General features: G+C 51.1%; 1 protein-coding gene across 3 annotated transcripts in view; it reads right to left on the reverse strand.

The window, feature by feature from the left end:
* The window catches only part of RASSF5 (Ras association domain family member 5), a 72,676-nt gene that overhangs the window by 31,749 nt on the left and 18,254 nt on the right, over positions 1–22,673 (reverse strand). For 2 of the 3 annotated variants that reach the window (XM_086693648.1, XM_025921274.2), the window contains exon 2: positions 16,777–16,898. In XM_086693648.1, the coding sequence (XP_086549774.1) occupies positions 16,777–16,898 (122 nt within the window). Of the gene's footprint in view, positions 1–2,691; positions 3,253–16,776; positions 16,899–22,673 lie in introns of those variants that run through there. The other variant, XM_086693649.1, reaches the window with a different exon arrangement.

Genomic DNA, 22,673 nt, shown 5'->3' on the forward strand with positions numbered 1-22,673 from the left:
GGGACTCCTTGGAGGCTGGGCTAGTGACAACTCCCAGGTGGTGGCACCAGGAACAGCAGCGAGGCTTCCCATGGCTTGGTCCCAGCCAGGATCGGGCCAGCAGCAGATACAGGTTGTTCTGACAAGGCTATTTATAGCCGCTGTCTTTACCTTGCCTGAATGGGGGCCCTAGTCTCTCAGCCACCGGGAAACACACAAACACTTTCCGTGGAGACAGGAAAGAGGAATCCCCTTAGGCGCTCAGAGGCGATCTCTGAGTCAGGAAAAAAGCATCATCTCTGGGGGTTAGAATGAGGTCGTGATTTGACAGATCCCTTTGAAACCTCTTTCCAAGAAGCAGGTTGAAGGCAGAGCTGAAAATGTGATTAAAGGCAGAACAACACTTCGAAGGCTGAAAGAAGGAAACATTTGGATGAAGCTTCCTCAATTCCTGAGTCAGTCACACGCCCCTTGACAGACGGCTCCCTTTTCAGCTGGCGGGGCCACCCCAGGTCTTGCTGCCAGGCAGAGGGTGCCCTGTCCCTCCCGGAGGGGACTGCACTGAAGGCAAGTCCAGGCTGAGGAGCCCTGCCCTTGGGTCACAGATCTCATACAGTGGCTCGGCAGGGGCGAGGCTAGGGGGTGGGGGTGCCTACAACCCCTTCCTTTTGGAAGCACTTCTCCATATCACCCTGTCCGGGGCTCACCCAGGAGTTTCTTAGAAGGGACCCCTGCCCCCCCCCGAGGGCTTCTGTGCTTGGGCAAAATGAGGCAGGGAGATATGCAGAGGCGTCATGATAGGGAATGGATTTAAGAACTAGACAGAGTAAAGAAAGAGCTGATGTGGGCGCCAAACCAAAGTATTTTCAGGACTGATGCTAGGAAGGAGTGTTGGGAGGCAGGGATGAGGACAGGAGGCTGTTTGGGCCAACGACCAAGTCACCCACCACCCCCAACCCCACCCCAGCACATTTCCGTGTATGGTATTTCTATCTCTCCCAAGAAATACCAGAAACGGCTACCTCCTTCATTTGTCAAGTAAAAGAAACCTCAGCTTTGCAGTGCCTCTTCCTCCACCCAATCATGCAAAAAGCCCACCTTCTGGGACCAAGGGCTTACAGCCTGGCTGGCAGTAAGCACAGCAGCTAAACTTGTTTTAAAAACAGGAACCATTTCCCTCCCAGGCAGCAGCAAAACTCGCTCGAGCAATGGTTGTACCTCAGTTGCATATCAGAGTTACCTGGGGAGCTTTTGAAAATCCTGATGCCCAGGCTGTCCCCCAAGCCAATTAAGTCAGACTCTCCAGTTGTGGGCAGGTACCCACATTTTCTAAAGCTCCCCAGTGTGTGGCTAAGGTTGAGAGCCACCGGTCTTAAAGACCCTAGACAGCTAGAGTACCTTCGGGGTGGGGGTTGGGGGGCAGTCCACACAATGAGGCAAGAACCCTAAAGAGAGAGCAGGACACCTCCCGTCTGCAACCACGCTGTTCTGCATGAGCCCTATCTACAGCTCTACCTGCTCCCGCCACCAGCCCTCCAGAAACATCCCTGCTCTCCAGCCTCATAAAGGGGTGCCCCAGAAAGCAGGTGCTGGTTCCAGGGGCCTGTTTTAGTTGATTCCTTCGAACATTAAAATCAAAACCTTTCCTTTGGTTCTTGGGTATCCTTTCACAATTGAAAGGTCCAGTACATTTGTGTGATGTCAGAACCCAGCAAATGCAGGACCTACAGGCAAGATGAATTATTCATAAAGGAGGCCCCAGAGTCAGGCCTGGGGAAGTTTTTCGTGAATCTATCCATGTAAGACTGCTAAATTAATGATGAGCCTGCACACACCTGTGCAATTTAACAGCTCACTTCTGTCTACAAACAGTCTCTTTTAGGTAACCTCTCCAAAGGCTTGGCTTGGATCCCTCTCATCTAAATAACATAACAAATAAACAGAGCTCTGCCACCACTCCCACCAAGTATGTGGCAGATAAGTGATCTGTGGCAACTGGGAGGGTGTGGCCAGAGGCCTCAGGCATGCTGGGTGTCCAGAGTTGCTGCAAGAAGCACTAGGACCCCATTAGGAAACACATACACCCGCCCTTGAGGTTACCCCAAGCAAGCCAGTAAGTTAAAACGGTCGTAGGACAATGACGTAGAAGAGAAATTATAGTTTGCTTCTAAAAACTTGACGCACTTCTGCAAAGTTGCTAAAACTGTGTTTTAAGATGGTTCCTGGCTACCCACAACACGGAAGTTTCAACCTATGAATGTTTATCCTACCGGGTGCCATCCACTTTCCATCTAGAGCTTCAAAGCTCAGGTTTGGGGGGTTAAATGAAAAAAAAAAAAAAAAAAAAGTAGTTGCCCTGTCACCCTCCCCAGGCACAGGTAAGCAGGCTGCCAGACCCTGAGCCAGGCGCTGTCCCCAAGTCATAGAGAGCCATTTTGAAAAGGTCCAGGGACAGGAAATACTGAAAAGGGCAGTAAAAAGAGAACAGTGCTTGCTGGTGGTCCCCGAAGGGCTCCAGATCCAGCCCTAGGTAGGCTCAGCAGACAAGTTCACGAGGGTCCCCAGGGCAACTGGCCACCGGCAGTGGTAACGCATGGCTTTGCCTGTCGGCCAGGATACAGGTTTCCCTTCCAGACCCGAGGTTATTCCCCCCCGCCCCCCCCCCCCCCCCCCCCCCCGTGAACGGCTCTTGCATTCGATCATTAGGTTTACCTTCGGAGTTTGTTTGGTCTGCACATTTCTGAAGAAGGTGGTCTTGGCAGTGAAGAAGCAATCCTCCAGTTCCTCCTCCAGGCTGCAGTACCCACTACTCATGCTGCTGTCCACCGTCATCTAGCCCGGAGCCCCGCGAGGCAGCGGGCGCGTGTGACCGGCCAGGCTCACGCGGAGGCCGAGGTTGGGGCTGGGGTCGGGGTGGGGGGGTCCCCGCCCCGGGCCCCGCGGGGCGCGAGCTCCCAGCCCCGCCGGCGGGTGGGCGGTCACGGGGCCAGGCGCACCCGGCGCCGGCCGCCTGGGCTCTCAGCCCGGGCCCGAGCGGCTGGGGCTGCGGCGTAACCTGCGCGCTTCCCCGCGCGCCGCCGGCGCTGCAAGCTCCGGGGTGGGACGTGGGCGCCCGCCTCGCGCGCCGCGCTCGCCGGCTCACTCGGCATCTGCGGTTTCGTCCCCTCCGCCCCCCGCGCGGAGCGCCATCTCGACACCTCCTCCCCCTGCCCGCGCCTTTCCTGCCGCTCGCCCTGCGCGCGGAGAAGTCGGAAGCCACTTCCTCTCGCAAGGTTCCCCAAAGCCCTGCTCGGCTGTCGCGGCGCCCCTCCCCCGCCCGCGCTCCCCCCCACCCCCACCCCACCCCGCGCCTCCCGCCTCACTGGGTGGCGCTGGATCCCGGGGCCAGGTGGACCTGGGGCACCAGAGGTCAGGTCAAGGATGCGGGGAAGGAACAGACCAGGACGCACCCGAGGGAGACACTTCCCTAGGTCTTTTCTTCATCCTTCTGGGAACAGCTCATTCTCATCACCCATGATGGCTCATGTTCACGGAGTAGAGTGTGCTATAGGGTCGTCAGCGTCTCTCCTCCCTTCCCACCCCCCACCCCCCCCATCCCCGTCCACCTCCTCATCCCACTCTCACAGCCCCCATTCACTGGGCAAAGGAGCCCGGTCAATCAGAGTGGTTAGAGAAGTAACCGGAGAAGAAGAAAATCAATATCTGTTCTGTCTGCAGAAGCAGCAATATTTTAACTTGGAGACGCCAGAAGAAACTGCAGGGGCCCCACAAGCATATGCAAATCATATGCAAAGTTATGGCAACCTGGAGAGCAAGCCTCCCCTTCCACCCACACGCAGAACTTGGCCCTCAGGAAGACTCAGGATATCAAAGGAGTCTGCAGCCACCACCCAGGTTATTTTTGCACTTTCCTGACACTCTGGCAAGAGGGGTCTTTGCCAGTTCTTGTCATTCCCATCAAAGATGGCCCACGTTGCGGCGCCTGGGGGGCTCAGTCCCTTAAATGTTAGACTTCCGGTCATGATCTCATGGTTCCTGACCTCCAGCCCTGCATCTGACAGTGCGCAGTCTGCTTGGGATTCTCTCTCTCTCCCTCCCTCTCTCTGTCCCTCCCCTTCTCTCTCTCTCTCTCTCTCCCAAAATAAATAATAAACTTTGAAAAAATATATATATTTTAAAAAAATAGATGGCCGTGTACATTTCCCCATCAGACTAGATGAAGGGGACATCTTCCTTGACTAGGGCTTAACCCCAAAGCAATTAGGGCAACACCCCCATTATGCCTCAGACCACGTTTGTACAGCAATAGTTCGAAGTACCATTGCTTGAATAACTCCTACATGTGCCAGGCCATTTACATGCAGTCTGCCATTTAACTTGCCCAACAGCCTTGAGGTAGAGATTATTATTCCCATTTTATGGATGAGGAAACTGAGGTTCAGAGCCACACAAGTAGGATATTTGTGCTGGTCCTCAGACCCAGGCCTATGCAACTCTAGGGCCCATGCTCTTAGCCGTTGTGATCTACAGCTTCTCAGGAGAAATGGGACTGTTCTGGTGTGCGTCTTGCCATCTTTCTGTATAATGTGGCCTGGAGTCCCAGGAAAGGAAAACAAAGCCTTCAGAGCCTGGAATGCTGGGGGCACCGTGCTGATGGAGTCTGATGGCCTGTGGACCCCAGAGCACCCTGAGAGTGGCTGAGAGGAGTTAACAGGATGCTCTGCAGGTAGGTTCACCTGGCTCTCCCTGCAGTTTGGAAACAGCCAGTCCCAGGGAAGCACACCGGCTGGAGGGATAGACTCAGCCCCCAGATACCAAGCTGCCAACTCCTTTTTCAGCTCTCGTTATTTTTATGAGGAGTCCTCTCCCTCCCCCACCTTAGCCAAATCTGTCAGTGCTCAGGAGGGTTTCACACTGCAGCCCAATCTGGCTCCATCGTCCCACACAGTCTTCTTCCCAGAAGCCTATGAGTGCCTGGCAGGTCCAAACATGAGATAGCTGAGAGCTGGCACCCCCGGCCGGCCACCTAGGGCTCAGGAGAAGGGTCAATACCCGTAACTGCCACCTTAACAGGGAGATAATAAGTGCAAGCAAGCAGCTGGGGATGGGGGCTCGAGTGAGCTACAAGGTATTTTGGGGAAAGAGCTGACATTTAATAGGGTTGAAGGTAGGTTCTGGCATTATCTGGAACAATCTTTTCTTCAACTGAGTATTTTATTTTTATTTTTTTAATGTATTTATTTTTGAGAGAGCACGAGTTGGGGAGGGGCAGAGGGGGCGGGGGATAGAGGATACGAAGCAGACTCAGCGCTGACAGCAGAGAGCCTGATACAGGGCTTGAACTCACAAACTGTGAGATCACGACCCGAGCCAAAGGTGGACGTTCAAACGACTGAGCCACCCAGGTGCCCCTTCAACTGAGTATTTTAGAGGCTTTTTACTTACTTATTTTTGTTGGAAGGAAGATTCCCCAGAGACAGTGGTTCAGGCAAAGGAATCTGGTATTGGCCTCACCAGTGCCTCCAGGTCCAATGCCAGAATGAGGAACGCTGCAGAGAGGGGGGCTCTGCACGATCCGTGGGCCATCAGTAGCCTACCTGCTTTGTCCAGCCAGCAAAGAAACACACTTTTCTTTATGAAAGGAACCTTCTTGCTCAGTGGGAATCCAGTACTTAAGAAAACACAAGCCCCAGGTTCTTTGGGGGCCGCACTGTGTCCTTGGAGTCACGCAGAGACCTCTGGAAAGCAACTGCAATGCTACACATTCAAAATGTGCAATCTTAAGACACAGCTAGTAACAGCCTCTTTAAACGTCAAGCCAAAGTACCCCAGGAGTCGGCATGAGTCTCCCCTTGTGAGCAACGCACTAGCTGCCAGACGTGCTTAGGAAAAGTCCGAAGTGATTTTGTGTTCTTTTAGGGTGCTATTCTATGCTGTTCCAAATATTAAGAAAAACTGGTGTCTGAAAAGGCTTCTCAAAGCCTTTTTACCATTCATTACTTGGGCGGCTCTAGAATCTTGAAAGCAGGTATTAGACCCATTTTATAGACAGGAAAGTGAGGGAAGTAGCATGTTCCATCACAGCTCATACCTTCAAAGTCTCCTACCTCCTAGTTAGTGTCTTTCTCCACCCTGCTCCACCTGTCAGTGACTCTAGGCCTGGAAGAGAGTCATGAGTAAAGAAGTCAGCAACACAGAGACTGTGTTGTTGAGGACCCTGGGACTTTCTTCTGAAAGCTGCAAAGATCAAATATAATAGAATAAATTGGCCAGCCTCCAGGAGGAAAAATCTAGACTGAAGCTCCAGGGACCCTTAGAAAGGAAGATTGGATTCCTTTCAGTGTCTAATGACCCTGTCAGCACCTCTTCCCTATGAATAACCAACAGCAGTGACAACCTGACCAGAGGAGGAGAAGGGGGCAGGGGAATGGAAGAGCCTGAGCAGTAGCTTTTTAAGTCTCTGGGGTGAACACACAAAGGACAGGAACTGGCTGCTCTTGTCTCTGGACCCAGAAAGAGGGGTCTGGACCTTAGGTTGCAGGCTCTGGAGCCTTAAATCCATGGCATCGTGCTGGGGTTCAGAAAGGCCAAAGTGAAATGGTAAAATGGGTGACTTTCCTGCCTCAAAGTGTCAGATGATGAAAGACACTATTTTAAGCTTTCTTCCTTTCTCAGATGTGCTCCTGGCATGTGCCCAGATCCCCCTCATTGGATCCACTGCGCGGCTCTGTGTGTTCCAGAAAAGCTGTATCACAAGACTGGAAGTCAGGAGCTCTATGCTACCCCAGCTCAACTCCAGCTTGATATGGCATCTGGAGCAGCTTTGGACCTCAGGATTCTTCATCTGTCCCACTGAAGGGTGTCGGGGTAGAGATCAGATCTGGGGCCTTATGACCTGCCGACATATTCAGAGACTTAAAACCAGGGTCAGGTACCTGCCACCCGACCCCTGAGACATATTTTGAGATTATTATTAGCCAGTATGTGCAGGCACTGTGCCACTAACTGTATGTGCATCATTTCATTTAGTCCCTACAACAAACTGATGAGGAAGCTACACTTATTATCTCTATTTCCAGAGAGGAAAAGGAGGTTCAGGCAGGTTAAGTAATTTGCACATAATCATACTAATTAATGGCGAAGCCAAATCCACCCGGCTTGTCTGACTTCAGAATCAAGGTCTGGGACACCCTATAGTAGTATAAGGTGTTTACCCTTGTGATTGCTCTCGTAATAGCCATCCTGCCCGAAATCATAGCCCATCACAAGCCAGGAACTACTTTCCCAGTCCGCCTCTGCCCCCATCTTCCCTTTAGCTTGTTGAGGTTTCTCAGGGCCCAGCCACTGACCGTCTTCTCTTCCTACCCCTGCTCCCATAAGCCTGTATTCTCCCCGGGAGCTTAGTCTCACCTGTGCCAATGGTGTCAACTATCCCTCACAGACTCGTGTCTCAGAATTCTCACCCTCCAGGTAGCTCCCGGTGGCAAGATGCGACAGCTCACGGAATACCCAGCCCTTCCCTTGGAGCCTCACTGGCGATGGGCCCCAAATTGAGCTTATTATTCCCTGCCTCTCCCTCCACCTGCTCCTTCACATTTCCTAGCTCAATGAATACCATTAATGTAGATTATTGCAAAGTCTTCCAGTAGTTTCCTTTGTTTCCCTCTCTGCCATCTCCAAGCTTCCCGTACCCTTATCGCCAAGGTCACCGTTCTTTTTTTTTTTTTAATATTTATTTATTTATTTATAAACTTTTTAAAACTTTTATTTATTCTTGAGAGAGAGAGACAAAGAGAGAGAGAGAGAGTGGGGGAGGGGCAGAGAGAGAAGGAGACATGGAATCCAAAGCAGGCTTCAGGCTCTGAGCTGTCTGCACAGAGCCCATGCAGGGCTCAAACTCACGAGCTGCAAAATGATGACCTAAGCAGAAGCCAGACATTTAACGAACTGAGCCACCTCGGAGCCCCTATTGTTTATACATTTTGGAAAGAAAAAGCATGAGCAGTGGTGAGGCAGAGAGAGGGAGACAGAGAATCCCAAGCGGGTTCTGCACTATCAGCACAGACCCCTACATGGGGCCTGATCCCATGAACCGTGAGATCATAACCTGAGCCAGAATCAAGAGTTGACACCTAACTGACTGAGCCACCCAGGTGTCTCCAAAGTCACCCTTCTATACGAAGGTCTAATCATGACTGTTCTATCACAAAACCTTTTATTCAAATTTCAACTAATAGTTATTGAGTAACTATTACTATAGTATACTAGACTATACTATACTATCACTGTACTATAATTATTACTATGCTATAATTATTATTATGTGTTGAGCTCTAATTGCTGATTCTTTCATCCATTCATTTAAGAAATATTTACTGGTGGGCGCCTGGGTGGCGCAGTCGGTTAAGCGTCCGACTTCAGCCAGGTCACGATCTCGCGGTCCGTGAGTTCGAGCCCCGCGTCGGGCTCTGGGCTGATGGCTCGGAGCCTGGAGCCTGTTTCCGATTCTGTGTCTCCCTCTCTCTCTGCCCCTCCCCCGTTCATGCTCTGTCTCTCTCTGTCCCAAAAATAATAAACGTTAAAAAAAAAATTAAAAAAAAAAAAAAAGAAATATTTACTGGGCAGGGGCGCCTGGGTAGCTCAGTTGGTTAAGCGTTAGCCTTTGGCTGAGGTCATTGTGGGTTTGAGCCCCGAGTCAGGCTCTCTGCTATCAACATGGAGCCTGCTTTAGATCCTCTGTCCCCCTCTCTCTCTGCCCCTCCCCCCACCTCTGTCTCTCTCTCTCTCTCCCTCTCTCACTCTCTCTCTCTCAAAAATTAATAAACTTAAAAGAAAAAGGAATATTTACTGGGTACCTTCTACATGGCAAGTACCAGACCAGGAGTTGAGATTCAGGCCTGGATTAAACATAGTCTCTGCCTTGTCACCATGCACAGTCTAGTAGAACAACATGAAATAAGAAGTTATATTAGAGTTATCAAGCTCTTATACATTTCATATTCTCACTTGATCGGCACAACCCTGCGAGGAAGTATTTTGTAGAGGAATAAACTGAGGCTCAGCGTGGTTAGTTTGCCCTAGTCACAGAGCAAGTAAATGGTAGAATCTGATTTACAGTCCAGACCCTCTGCATCTGACAATTTTCCATTACAATTGTCCTTCTTCCAACGACTCTCACTCCCCACTGCCTACAATAATGTTCCAAACTGCACCCTCCAAGTCGGTCCTTCAAGGCCCTTCACAGCACATGCCCAGCGGGCAGTTCATACCCATCTCCAGCTAGCATAGAGCATCCCTCATTGCAGCCGCACAAAGTTTGATTCATGCTCCCAGCAGCTTCCCTGCCCTCTTGTGGTTTGTTCTACTGCTTTCTCTGCCTGTCAAAATCTAATGTCCTCCCCTCTTCCTGACACATATTTACCAGTAACGACCAGACCTCCCACACCTTCCCCATGCTTTTCAGAAGCAGCCTTTCCCAGATGCCCTCTCTGGCTTGAATCTTAAGAATGCCATCCTCCATCCTGAGAGTAGCATTTTACAGTATTAAACCAGCCATGCAGAGCAGAGAGCTCTATTTCTCCTCAGGCGACTTCCTGTCATAAAAGGTAAGTGGTTACATACCATTTAGGTTAGACTCACAGGAGATTCACTGTCTCGCGGGTTCTAGCCCACACAGCACTTCTGTTGCTTGGCTAACAGCTTTGATAGGGCCCTTGCATTTAAAAACACTGGACACAGTTAAGTCAGGGATACCAAGAGGCACAGGTCCTGAAGAGCTCATGTCAGGTCCGAGTCAGACATAGGGAGTCTACCTTCTAGTTGTCCTCCTTTGATGAGACTAGAAAATCACAAAAGGTGTTTCTGATCAACAACCCTGCCCCCCACCTGCCCCTCTCCAGGCAAGACCAGTCCTCCATTAGCCAGGGCAATGTGGTCACCAGGGTCAGACACAAACAACTCCTGCACTGTGACACGTAGAAAGAGGCCTCGCTGCCTCCTCAGAGACTCAGGACTGACCTGGCCCACCCAGAGGCCATCTCAGGCAGCCACAGTCGGGGTCGAGTTGTGAGGAACACAGGGAAATGTCTCTAGTACCTAAGGATTTCTAGAGAAATAGGTACTAGAGCTGTGTCCCTCCTCAGAGCCAGGATCTCAGGTGCCTCCTGGTTGGGAAGGCTTTCAGCTCTGCCTGATCAGAAACAAGCCCCATGGGTTGGACTGAGCTGGTCAGATAGGCCTTGGGGCGGCTCCTGTGAGAGGCAGCTGCCTAGTGGAAATGAATCACTGACAGCTTTGGCTAACACTTCTGGCTTCTAGAGCATTGAAGGAAATCTGTGGAGGGTGGAGCAGCTGTCCCAAATGTAGCCAGAGTGGAGCAGGACAGCTGGAGACTGGCTTTGGCACATGTGGGTGGGCTGGCAACAAATGAAATAAAATGGAAACATAAAATATATTCAATTTTCCAAAATAAGGCAGGGAAAAAAGAGGAACAAAGAACAGAAAGGACAGATAGGAAAAAATAGAAACATGATAGACTTAAAATCTAATTATATCGATAATCACATTAAATGCAAATGATCTAAATAACCCAATTAAAGGGCAGAGATTATCCAATTGGATTAAAAAAAAAACAAGATCCAACAATTTGCTGTCTACAGGAAATGACTTTTAACTATAAAGACACAAATAGCCTAAAAGTAAAAGGATGGATTAATAAGTATCATGCTCATGGTAATCAAAAGAAAGCTGGAGTGGCTATATTATTATTGGACAAAGTAGATTTCAGAGCAAAGAATATTACCAGGGATAAAGAAGGTTATTTCTTAATGATAAGGGGTCAATTCATCTAGAGAACATACTAATCCTAAATGTCTAAGCACAATAATGGAGCTTCAAAATTCAGAAAGATAGAACCATAAGGAGAAATAGGGTAATACACAATTATAATTGGATATTTCAATATTTCTCTCTCAATAACTGATAAAACAAGTAGAAAGAACACATGATATACCTCAACAAATGTTAACTACTGTTGTTATCAGTCACAATTAAATGCGATAAACCTTTGTCCAGCATTTCGGAGGAGACCTAGGACCCAGAATCCACTGAGAAAGGTGCAGGTGTGTGTCAGTGTGTGTTAGGGAGCCTGAGCAGGGACAGACCCCGCCCCCAGGCTCTCCCCGTCTTGCGGCTGGCTCCCCCGTGTGGTAGTTCTGGGTTCAGCATGTGGCTGTTGGGCTCAGGGTTGGGGCAGGCCAGCGTTCTGGAAAGGCAGAGCCCTGGGTAGACAGACAGCAGCGTGCCTGCTGTGGGAGGGAGCATGGGGCCAGGAGCCAGGAAACTCAGCTTTCCATGCCAGCTGAGTCACCTCGCATGGCTGCAGGGGCTGAGGGAGGCCATTCCAGCAGAGGCCCCGCTAAGGAGTGACAGTAGAGGGTGGGAGGTAAGGGTGCGGCAGAAAGGTATCAGCCAGCAACCTGTGGGGCTGATCCACCCTGGAGCTATGGAAGCCATCTATCTGTCCCTTTGGTGAGTGGGGACAGGGTCTTGGTCTTCCCATCTACAAAGGGGAGCCATACCTTGGGCCACAGCGGAGAGGACAATCACCAATCTTATAGCAAAAAGTGCCTGCCAGACCACAGTCATAAGTGTCTCGGTTTCATGTCCAGGACCGTGGCCCATCTTTCTGGTATTTTGGAGAGTTGGCAGAGCCAGACCACGAAGGATTTCTGTGCTTGTCCAGATTTGGATTGATTTTGAGAGCCATGGGAAGCCACTGCAGGTTTTCATCACAGGGATGATGGGATAAAAAATCCAGGAGGGCCATTGGAGGCAACAGAGACAGAGACCCCTACTCCCACCCCCGCAAGGTGAAATCTCTCCCATGGATTGCCGGGAAGCCTCCAAGCCCTTGCTCTGCACTAACACACACACACACACACACACACACACACACACACACACACACTACAAATAGGCTTGCCCTGTATGGACCATGGAGTGACTTACCTCCACTCTGCACTATTCCCTACGGTAAGTACATAAGGATCCATTCCTCCTTTGTTTCTTTTTTTTTTTTTAATGTTTATTCAGTTTTGAGAGACAGAGAGCAAGCAACGGTGGGGCAGAGAGAGGGAGACAGAATCCAAAGCAGGCTCCAGGCTCCTAGCTGTCATCACAGAGCCTGACGTGGGGCTCAAATTCACGAGCTGTGAGATCATGACCTGAGCCGAAGTCAGACGCTTAACCGACTGAGCCACTCAGGCGCCCCTTCTTTGTTTCTTTTAAATTTTTTTTTCAAGTTTATTTATTTTCAGAGAGAGAGGGAGGGAGGGGCAGTGAGAGGGGGAAAGAGAGAATCCCAAGCAGGCTCCACCGTCAGCCTGATGTGGGGCTTGAACTCATGAACCGTAAGATCATGACCTGAGCCGAGATCAAGAGTCAAACGCTTAACCGACTGAGCTGCCCAGGCGCTCCCACCTCCCATCTCTCCTTTGGCTGAGTGCCTTAGCACTGGCTCAGATGGCTGGAATTTTCTTCCCAGCTGCCCAGGTTCTCTCCACGGTCACAGCCTCCCTTAGGCAGGGGCCAGACCCAGTGCACTGGTAATCGAAGCACTCACTGGATGACCTAAGAGACTAGCTTCTGTAGGCAGCATTTCCCACTGACGGCACCTAAAAGGATTTTAGAGCAGTGCCTGGCTCAGTAAATACATGTGGAAGGAATCTAAGGCAGTCCTTGGAAACACGTTGTTCTTTCAATTTTAGAGATTAAGAATTAATTGAATATGTGTCAGGGAAAAAATCCTCAGGACATCAAACCAGTGGTTCAAGGATTTTTAAATTTTCCTTGAACACACGTTTTATCTAAGTTTGATAAAATGAACGTATTTAAAGAGAAATATTAAGGCAATCGTAGCACAGGAGGAACATGGGGATGGCCAGACTCCCACGTGTGGAAAGTGCCTGAGTGAGGGCCAGGCCAGGCTGTGTGCAGCCAGGAGCGGGAGGCTGGTTTCTGGGTGCTCCTGGCTCCTAGCTCTCGAAAGGGCAGGGGGAGGGGAAGGACCCTGGGAGCAGCAGGTGTAAACAGCTTCAGTGCCCGGCTGTGAGTGACCTGAGTGGAAGGAAGATCGCTTATGGTTTTGCTTGTCACCTGCGCATTCCATGCACCAACACAAGTGGCACCAGAGGCCACGGAGGCAGAGCTGCGAGGCGTCCCCTGGGCTACAGTGGGTTATGATGAGAATCAACAGTTGGGGCAAGAACTTCCACCCTTGGGGTCTGCTTCCGCAAAGGCAATGAAAGGCCTGGACCAAACTGGCAAACTCGAGCTCCATTGCGAGGGCACCGGGGCGTCCCTGAGGGTTTTTTGGGTTTTTTTTCATCACAGAGTGACATCTAGGAGTAAAGACCACCTGAAGCATAAAGTAATCAGGGCCTAGTAAAGGAACTGCAGCCATGCTGGCAATTTCTTTTGGTCTTTGGCCAATGCCAGCCATGTTCTCTGGGAATCAGGGTGAAACTGAAGAAGGGACCTGGGGTGGACATGAAGGGGATTCGCTAGGTCAACAAGAAGTGCCCAGGGAAAGAGTCACATATCACAGACGTCAGAGATCTCCAAGGAGAGATTCTAAAACACTAGTTTTGGGGCACTTGGGTGGTTCAGTCCATTGAACGTCTGACTCTTGATTTTAGCTCAGGGTATGATCTCATGGTCGTGGGATGGAGCCTCACATCTGACTCAGTGCTGAGCGCACAGCCTGCTTGAAACTCTCTCTGCCTCTCCTTCTGAACCTCCCCTGCTTGCACCCAGTCTCTCTCTGTCTCTCAAAAAAAAATAATAATAATAATAGGGGCACCTGGGTGGCTCAGTCGGTTAAGCGTCCGACTTTGGCTCAGGTCATGATCTCATGATTCATGAGTTTGAGCCCATGTCTGGCTCTGTGCTGACAGCTGAGAGCCTAGGGCCTGTTTCGGATTCTGTGTCTCCCTCTCTCTCTATGCCTCCCCTGTTCGAGCTCTGTCTCTGTCTCTCAAAAATAAAATAAAAGTACTAGGTTTGTGGTGGAGAAAGAACAGGTGGGCACCTTTCCTCCATTTCTCCACTTGGGAGAGTCAAGCACAACTCACAGGGCCTGTTAAGTTTGCAGCTGGGGGTTCTGAGTCCATCTCTGCCCCCTCACACACCTACCCCTCTTCCTCCCTCCCTGTCTCCCTCTGGCATGGCAGAGAGAAGACAGCCAGAACCTTGGGATTACTGCTTTTCAAAGGTGGAGGCCAGATACTTATCTACAGGATGATCCCAACCATGTTTTGAAAAATGGATGAATATACAGGAAGAAAATGTAAAAATGTTAACTCACAGTGGTTCCTTCCAGACGGAAGGAAATCAATAATTTTCTTTTCCTTAAAGAGTTGCAAGGAGAAATGCCACCAAGCTGAGACCTCCCAGCAGCCATATGCCCCCAAACTAGCTGAGCTCAGACCAGGCCACAACAAAGCCTCCCAGGAAGACGGCACTGGCACATGAAGCTAGCTCTGCCCAGGTGACCACGTCAAGGTGAAAGAAAGCTCCATGTTGGTATTTAACTGAAAATCAAGCCAAGGCGGAAATCAGCATAAACAAGCCTTTTAGAAAAGGGGAGCGAGCCTGGAGCAGGGCCCAGGTTTTATTGATAGAAGGCTAGGTCCTGCCCTGGCTGTGCTGAAGCATGCAGCCGGGCCTGTCCAAGGCAAACATAACAGCCGACCCAGCCGGCCGGGAGCAAGCCCCACTCCAGACTGTTTGCTGGCTGGGGGGCCGTTCAGCACCCACATGGGACCCTTGGACCCTTCTGTGTGGTTCTGTGTGGCTCCTTCTCTATTTTACTGGTGGATGTACTCTAGACATTGGTGGATGAGTCTAGACTCAGCCTTGATGCAGTTTGCCACATGGTTCTGAGGTTGACTCCTCTTTCCAGCAGAGGAAAGAGGGGGCCACTCTGCTTCCGAATACTCAGACTTGGAAGCCCCTGTTTGCTGTTGACGCCCTGAGGGGGAGACAAGATACACAGCGAACTCCAGGGCCTGCCCACCACACTTGGGAGCTAGCTAAACTGTTCCAGGGAAGGGTTTCTAGACCTCCCCTGGGCCAGATAATTCTTTGCTGTGGGGGCCTGTCTTGTGTAATGTAGGGTGTTTAGCAGCATCCCTGGCTTCTCCCCCTAGATGCCAGTAGCATCACCCCAGTTGGGACAACCAAAAATATCTCCAGAAACTGCCATTTCTAGGGAATGCTGCTGCAGGGTGTGCTCTGTAACCCCCCTCCTCCATCTCATAAGGAAAACCTTAGGCAAAATTCTGCATCGTTTGGCAGGGTTTTGGAGGTCTGACTTGCCCCTCCTTCCTCCTCACCCCTCGTGGGGCATCAAGGCCTGGTTACATTCGGGCCGCACTAGAAACAGTTCCTATTCCAAAATGTGTGGAGGATGTACAGAATTTTTGTAAACATGTACCTTAGAACCCATTCGGTCTCGTTCTTATAGAAACATACATCATGTTTGCTTTCTAGCAATGCTTTCCCAATGGGAGAGAAGGGGTGGGGGAACAGCAGGAAGGCTGGTAACACCCACAGGCAGATCAGGTGACTAATCATGGCCAGAAAATGCCTGTGGATGGCTAGTCTCGGAGCTGGTGCCCACTTGGGATTCCCCCGGGGCCACTAGTGTTCTCTCCAGGAAGTAACCAGTCATTCGGCACCTGTGTTGTCTCTCACAGCACCCTGGGCTTATTTGTTTGAAATCTCACTCCCCTCCTCTACCGCAAGCACAGGGAGGGCAGACACCGTGTCTGTTTGCTTCATCACTAAGTCCTTGGCATTCCTGGGCCTGGCACATGGTCAACCCTAAAAACCTATTTCTTAAATGAACAGATGAACGATATCTGGGAACACTCCATACTTCCTTGACCAGCAACTCATACATTAAGGATCAGATCAAACGTCCCTGATGTCTCCCAACAGAAACAATTGCTTTGCATTCTCAAAACACTTGATTCGTGCTTCTTTTATTGCAACATGCATCACAGTACATACTCTTGGGTTGTATTCTGTGTCCCCTGCCAGAATGTAAGGTCTCTGGGGACAAGCACTGTGAAGCACTATTTATTATCCCCACTCTCACCAGTGGTTGGCACACAATGGATACTCAATGAGGGCTCGTTCAATGCAAGAACCAAAAAATCTTGTCCTGTCTCCATTCCAAATCCTAGACATCAAAGTTTGGATGCATCCTGACTCAAGAGCCTTGGCTAAACCCATGAACCAGAGGCTGCTTTGGACATCGATTTCCTGGTTCTTGAACACAAAGCAAGAATATCCGCCCAGCCCTTCTAAAGTTATATCTAGGTTAGCAGGCTGACCACAGGGAGGATGATATCCTGGAGGAGCCTCAGCCCCAAAATCCCCACTGCCCCAGGGCTATGAGGCTTCAAACGACCTTCAGGAGCCTTCTCTCCTTCCTGCCCTCATCTATACCCACACCTCTAGCTTGAAGCCCTCGGCCAAAGCAGGCTCTGTGCTTGGAGAGCACTGAAGAGCACTTCTGAGTGTCTACACAGTTCTCTGTGTCACTGTTCCTGTTCCATCATCCCAGGCCCTTGGAAAGGGGTGTGTCTGGCCAGGAGGAGACCCCAACATCCAGCACGCGTGCGGTATTCATGCCACCTCCTGCTGACCAGAGCTCCCGGGCAAAGAAAGTGGAGTCTAGGACACCAGAGGAAGCTGTTCCCAGCCCGGTCCCTGAGCTTTGCTGCCTACCTGGCTGAAGACTGGAGTGAGGGTGCTTTCTGGAGAGGGTCTGTCCTGGGATGGGCCTCCCTGCTGACTGCAGTCCAGCTGGATCAGATGGCGGCACTCCGGGTGGCAGGTGAATTTACAGTCTGGAGGGAAAGAAGCACCAGGGGATTAGGAGTCAGGCAGGATTCTATCCACTTCCACCCGGAGAAATACCCTGGGAGATGGCGTTTCGCTCCAGGAAGGAAAACCGTGAAGGAGAGAAGTGGAGCGTGGGAGGACACCTCGGTGCCACAGGGAATGGCTGGTGACAGGTAATGCGTGTTTTACGCGTTTGCAAACTGTTCTCACCACCGTTATTTTGTGTGACCTTGCAATCATTATTATTGCCACTTTACAGACAGGAAATTGGGATCTAGGGACCTTAGTGACTTTCTCAAGGTCAAGTCATCTGACTTCAGGCTGGTGCTCTTTCTACTGATTGACATCAATCACCAGGGGTCACAGATCCCTGGAGAAAGACTTCACTTTTCTGGGCCTCATTTTGCCAGCCTGTAGGATACAGGTAATAGCTTCCCTGCCTGGTGCACAAGGAAGTTCATAGTCATAGGGGAGAACAGGTCTTAACAAATTAAAAGTGTCTCCAGGGACAAAGGCGTTATCCTCAACAGGAAGGACTGTTACCTGTCTCTGACCCTGCCCCAACCAGAAATGAGGAGGCGGCTTCTCTAACCCAGCTTAAAAGGCCCGCAGACAAGATCCCAAATCAGGTGCTTCATGGGAAAGCATATGTTTCTTTTTTTTTTTTTTATGTTTTATGTATTTCTGAGAGAGAGAGAGACAGAGCACGAGCGGGGGAGGCACAGAGAGAGAGGGAGACACAGAATCTGAAACAGGGTCCTGGTTCTGAGCTGTCAGCACAAAGCCCAACGCGGGGCTCCAACTCACAAACCTTGAGATCGTGACCTGAGCCGAAGTCAGACGCTCAACCAACTGAGCCCCCCAGGCGCCCTGGGAAAGCATACATTTCATAGACAATGTTCATTTCCATGGAAGCAGGACTAAATCTCCAGGGTTATACAGAGCCTTGGGAACTACTTTAGCGGTGGGGAGACTGAGGCTCAGAGAGATGAAGTGAGTTTGCCCAGTGACACACGGCTCAGCAGCAGGGCCAGTGCTGCCAGCACTTCCCCGGGGGGGGGGGGGGGGGGGGGCTCTGCAGCCTCTTCAGCAGGAGGCCAGGCAAGGGAAGGAGAGCACTACAGAGGATGGGAGTGAAGTAAAGAAACCCACGCAAGTCCATCAGCAGGCGAAATGCCCAGATTTGGTCAGGTTTGAGGTGCGGTTCCTGCACACAGCTTCTGGGCCAGCTGGGGTCACCTGTCCCAGAGGTGCCACAGCTCGGCCCGAAGACCCAGCCCAGGGTGCAGGCAGGGTGCAGGGTGCAGAGTCTCTCTTGAGAAGGCTGACTTCCTGAATGCGAGGCCAGGTGTGTGGGGATGGGCTGATCTGGACAGGATCTGTGGTAGGGGACACGATAGCCTGCACTTGTTTGGACAATCTGGGGACTGGGGGACAATCTGGGGACTGGGGGACACTGTTTGGACAATCTGGGGACTGGGCTGACAGGAACTCAGGCTCCTGACATTCTTTTCCTTATTTGTAACAAGCTCCAAAAATCCAGCACATGTGGATTCTTTTTTTTTTAATTAATTTATTTATTTTGAGAGAGAGAAAGAGTGTGTGTGAGGGGCAGAAGGGGGGGGGGGCGGGTAGAGAATCCCAAGCAGGATCCACACTGTTAGCACAGAGCTCAATGTGGGGCTTGAACTCACGAACCCATGAGATCATGACCTGAGCCAATATCAAGTGTGTAATTGGATGCTTAACCTACTGACCTACCCAGGCATCCCCCATCTTGGGCCCAGGGTGAGTCTGTTCTTCTCCCACTCTTTTGGGGGTTCTGGAGTGAGACTTCCACTCTCCGCAGATGCCCTCTTCCTTTACACTCCCAAAGATGAGCACCTGACACAGGTTTTGCCACTAATGTCTGCAGGGGAGCATTCTCAGAAATGTGGGGACACACAGAGATTCCGGAACCCTGAGACTATCTGACTCAATCAGTGGTCTCAAGCTCTCAGCCACCATTCTGGAATAGCGTTTAGAAGCTCTCTTGCTTATCCCCCTCATGCCCGAATGCCACCAATATCCCCTCCTTCAGACCCTGCCCTTGTCCAGGCCTTCCCAACTCTCCTCCTTACAAGCCATCCCCTCACCTGGAGACAGAATAGTGAAGCCATTGTCTGAGGTATGAACCCTACACTTCCAAGTGCCCACATGTATTTCTGGGCCCCCCAGTAGGAGATCTCTGCCCCACACAGGGATGGCCTCACTCTTAGTGGGGTGAAGGGCACAGGGGGATATGCAGGCCAAGTCTCCCCTGCCCACAGTGCCCAGAAATGCCGGGGCCTTGATAAGGCAGCACTGAGGCCAGAGTCCACACAGAGAAGCATTGTTCCAAGACTCTGCTCCGGGAACACACCTGCACAGCTTCTGGCAGCGCTCTGAGCGATGAAGAATGCTCCGGGGCTGCCAAGAAGTGGAAACAAGGAAGAGAAGAAAAGACTAGAAGTTCTCCCAACTCGACAGCAAACAAGAGCTGCCACCAACTCACAAATGGGAAAGCGTCGTAAGGCAGGAGGATGTCTTCCAATCTCTTCTTTGAACTCCTGGTACCGTTGACTCAGGCTTTGTATGTCCACCCGTGCATCATGTCCTTCTCTCTCTCTCTCTCTGTGCTCTGTCTCTGCTCTGTTTCTCTCTCTCTCTCTCTCTCTCTCTCTCTGTGCTCTGTCTCTGCTCTGTTTCTCTCTCTCTGTGCTCTGTCTCTGCTCTGTTTCTCTCTCTCTCTCTCTCTCTCTCTCTCTCACACACACACACACACACACACACACCCTGAAAACAGCACCAAACCTCAGAAAGATTTTCTTTTACAGTCCTGACGCTGAGCTGGATACAGCTAGGGGACAGAAGACTCCAGGGAGAATATTTGGGGATTGTATAAAAAGCACATTTGAGCACCGATGACTTTGTTCCATCAGACCGTGTAATCACAGACTGTAGCAAAACCACTGAAACACATCTTGATACTTCCAGGCCCCCTGGAAATGCTAAGCGCAGGTCTTTTCGGCCAGCAGAGATGAAGTCAGAGCCCCCACGCCCTTCTCCAAACGCGGAAGCAAGCCCCACAAGCCACAGCCAGCAGCCTGCGGGCCTGATGTGCTCCGAGTGGGAAGATCCATGGGATTCCAAAGGCAGAGGCATGTTCCACTGGGACCCAGTGGTTAACCCCCACGAGCCATCTTTCCCTCAAGACAGCTCATCGCGAGTACTGCTAAGCCATCTCCTTGGTATTCATTGCCCTCCACAGCCTTCAACTGGCGCTCAATCTGGACACGGAAAAGGAGAGAGACCTTGGGTAACACAGGGACACAGAGGCCCCCAGGAACGGCCCAAGCTTCCCTGAACAGCCAGAACCACCATCTGTGGTAACAACTCTAATGTCTTGAGCACAGACCTCCCCACACCCGAGGATAACGATGAATAAGACAAGACTTCTGGGGGAGTCAGGCTACCTGGGCAGACAGGACCATGTGTGAAGAGATAACTAATGAGGAAGACAGCACAGATCCAGGAAACCTGTTCAGAGGACAGAGACCCCTGCCAGCCACAGCAGTTGGGAAGGTTTCTTGGTGAGGGAGGCTCACCTCATTGAAGAATGGATCAGATTCCAGACGACTCATATTTCCACATCACAAGGGCCAAGAGGAGGCAGGGAGCTCTGACATCAAAAAGAGGATAGGACAAGAATCTCCCGACAAGAGGCAGCAAAGATTAGGGAGCGACATTCCTCGGTTCTAACAGAAGTATCTTAGAGAGAACAGCATTTCTTGCATCTTTATTTTATTTTTATTTTTTTGAGATAGAGCATGCAAGAGCGGGGCAAGGGCAGAGAGAGGGAGAGAGGGAGGGAGAGAGAGAGAGAGAGAGAGAGAGAGAGAGAGAGCGAGAGAGCGAGCAGGGGAGAAGGACAGACGGAGAGAGAGAGAAGCTTAAGCAGGCTCTACGCTCTGTGCAGAGCCCCGTGCGGGGCTTAATCTCACAGCCGTGAGATCATGACCTGAGCCAAAATCAGGAGGCGGACGCTTAACTGACTGAGCCACATAGGCGCCCCAAGAACTGGTATTTCTTGACCTTAGTACTGTCATCTATAAAAGAGAATTATCATCCCTTCCGGTCTCCATCCTTCCCTTCCAGCTATAACCCCTGGCCGCATTCTTGGGGATAGTTTGAGGAAAATAAATGTGCCTCCAGGTCCTGGAAGAGGCGCTTCTGGAAACAGAGGACGTGACTGTAAGGAGAAATGATGGAGACAAATCATAAGAGGGGTCCTTCTCCAAGGAGGGACCCCTGAGCCAGGACGGAGAGAAGGTTCCTAGGACCCACCCTCAGCACCCAGACTGCATTAGTTTCCCAGTTGTTGTAATAAAGTACCTTGAGCTAGTGGCTTAAAACTGAAATTTATTTGAGTTCGGAAGGCTGCAAGGCTGATAAGGAACTCTTTGCCCTCTCACCCCAGAGTTGCACGTAAGACGCTGAGATAATGTGGAGCTCTCTACTTAACTGCCCCCGAGGCTAAGGCCTGGGGTAAGGGCGGAGGCTGGCACCCAGGGTACAGAGCCTGGTTTGCAGTGGGCCCACAGGCCTCCCTCGGGGTCACTCCCAGGTCAGCGAAGACCAGCTTCTTGCCCTGAATGACCACAGCCACTTCTGAGGCCCAAGGGGAAAGCATGACAGCCTGTGAATCTAGGAGCCCCACACCCATTCTCTGGGTACCCCAGGCCTTCTTGGAGAAGGTCAGCCTCCGAACAAACTTTTCTCCCTCCCCCTTTCCGCCTTCAGGGACCTGGCCTGTACTGCGGTGTGATGGCCAGAGAATGGACTTTGAGGTAGGCCTGGTCTTCAGTCACACTCAGCCAGCTCCATGACCTTAGATAAGTTACTGCACTTCTCTGAGCATTAATCTCGTCAAGCATAAAACGGGAATGAGCTCCTAGGGCGTCCATGAGGATTCAGTGGGGTTCTTGGTGCAGAGCACTGCATGGGGGTGGGGGGACCTCAGCCAACATCCCACCCCCACCCCCGGCACCTCCTTGCCAGGCAGACTCCTTACCCCACTCAGCTCCTGGAGGATGATCTACAGTTTCACCAACCTTCCCCCAGCTAGTCATTTCAAAGCAAGCACACAAGTAGCTTTTAGTTTTAAAATAATTTTGTTCTGAGGCACTACAGAGAAATCTGAAAAAACAAAACAAACAAAAGTGCATTGGAAAAACACAGTGTTAACATAAGTTTTTAAAAAACAGAAGTAAGGGTTGTCCTGGCCCTCCAGAGCAAGTCCGTGGGGACAGTCCTCAGTGGCGGGGGTCCCTTCTCAGACATTCTCAGGACCCTTCAAGCGTCCCCCATTCTTGCACTGGGAGCCACTCCCAGTAGTGTGCTCCAAACCCATAAAACAGTGTCAGTCAAAGGGATTTGAGCAGGAGTGCTTTTTCCCTCTGCCCCAGCACGTAATGGCCACAGCACCCCTCCCTGAGGTCTCCACCTGGTCCTGGGAAGTACCAGTTCACAGTTCCAGCCCCAGCCACTCAGCCTGGGAGCTCTGAACCCCACCCATCCTGTCTGCCTGCCCTGGACCGGCTCTTCAAACACGGCCCCTTTATCTCCGGGATGCCAGGGCTGGGAGACTCAACTATTTGGGCAACAGCAGTTCTTGTGCTGAGATCCCCGGGCAGCGTCACCAGAGAGGCTCGTTCATCAGCCACGGTCAAGCTCCACGAGCAGTGGGCTCTCGGCCTCCC

Source organism: Puma concolor, chromosome E4 (assembly GCF_028749965.1).
Source record: "Puma concolor isolate L17-30 chromosome E4, mPumCon1.1.hap2, whole genome shotgun sequence".
Classification (NCBI taxonomy): domain Eukaryota; kingdom Metazoa; phylum Chordata; class Mammalia; order Carnivora; family Felidae; genus Puma; species Puma concolor.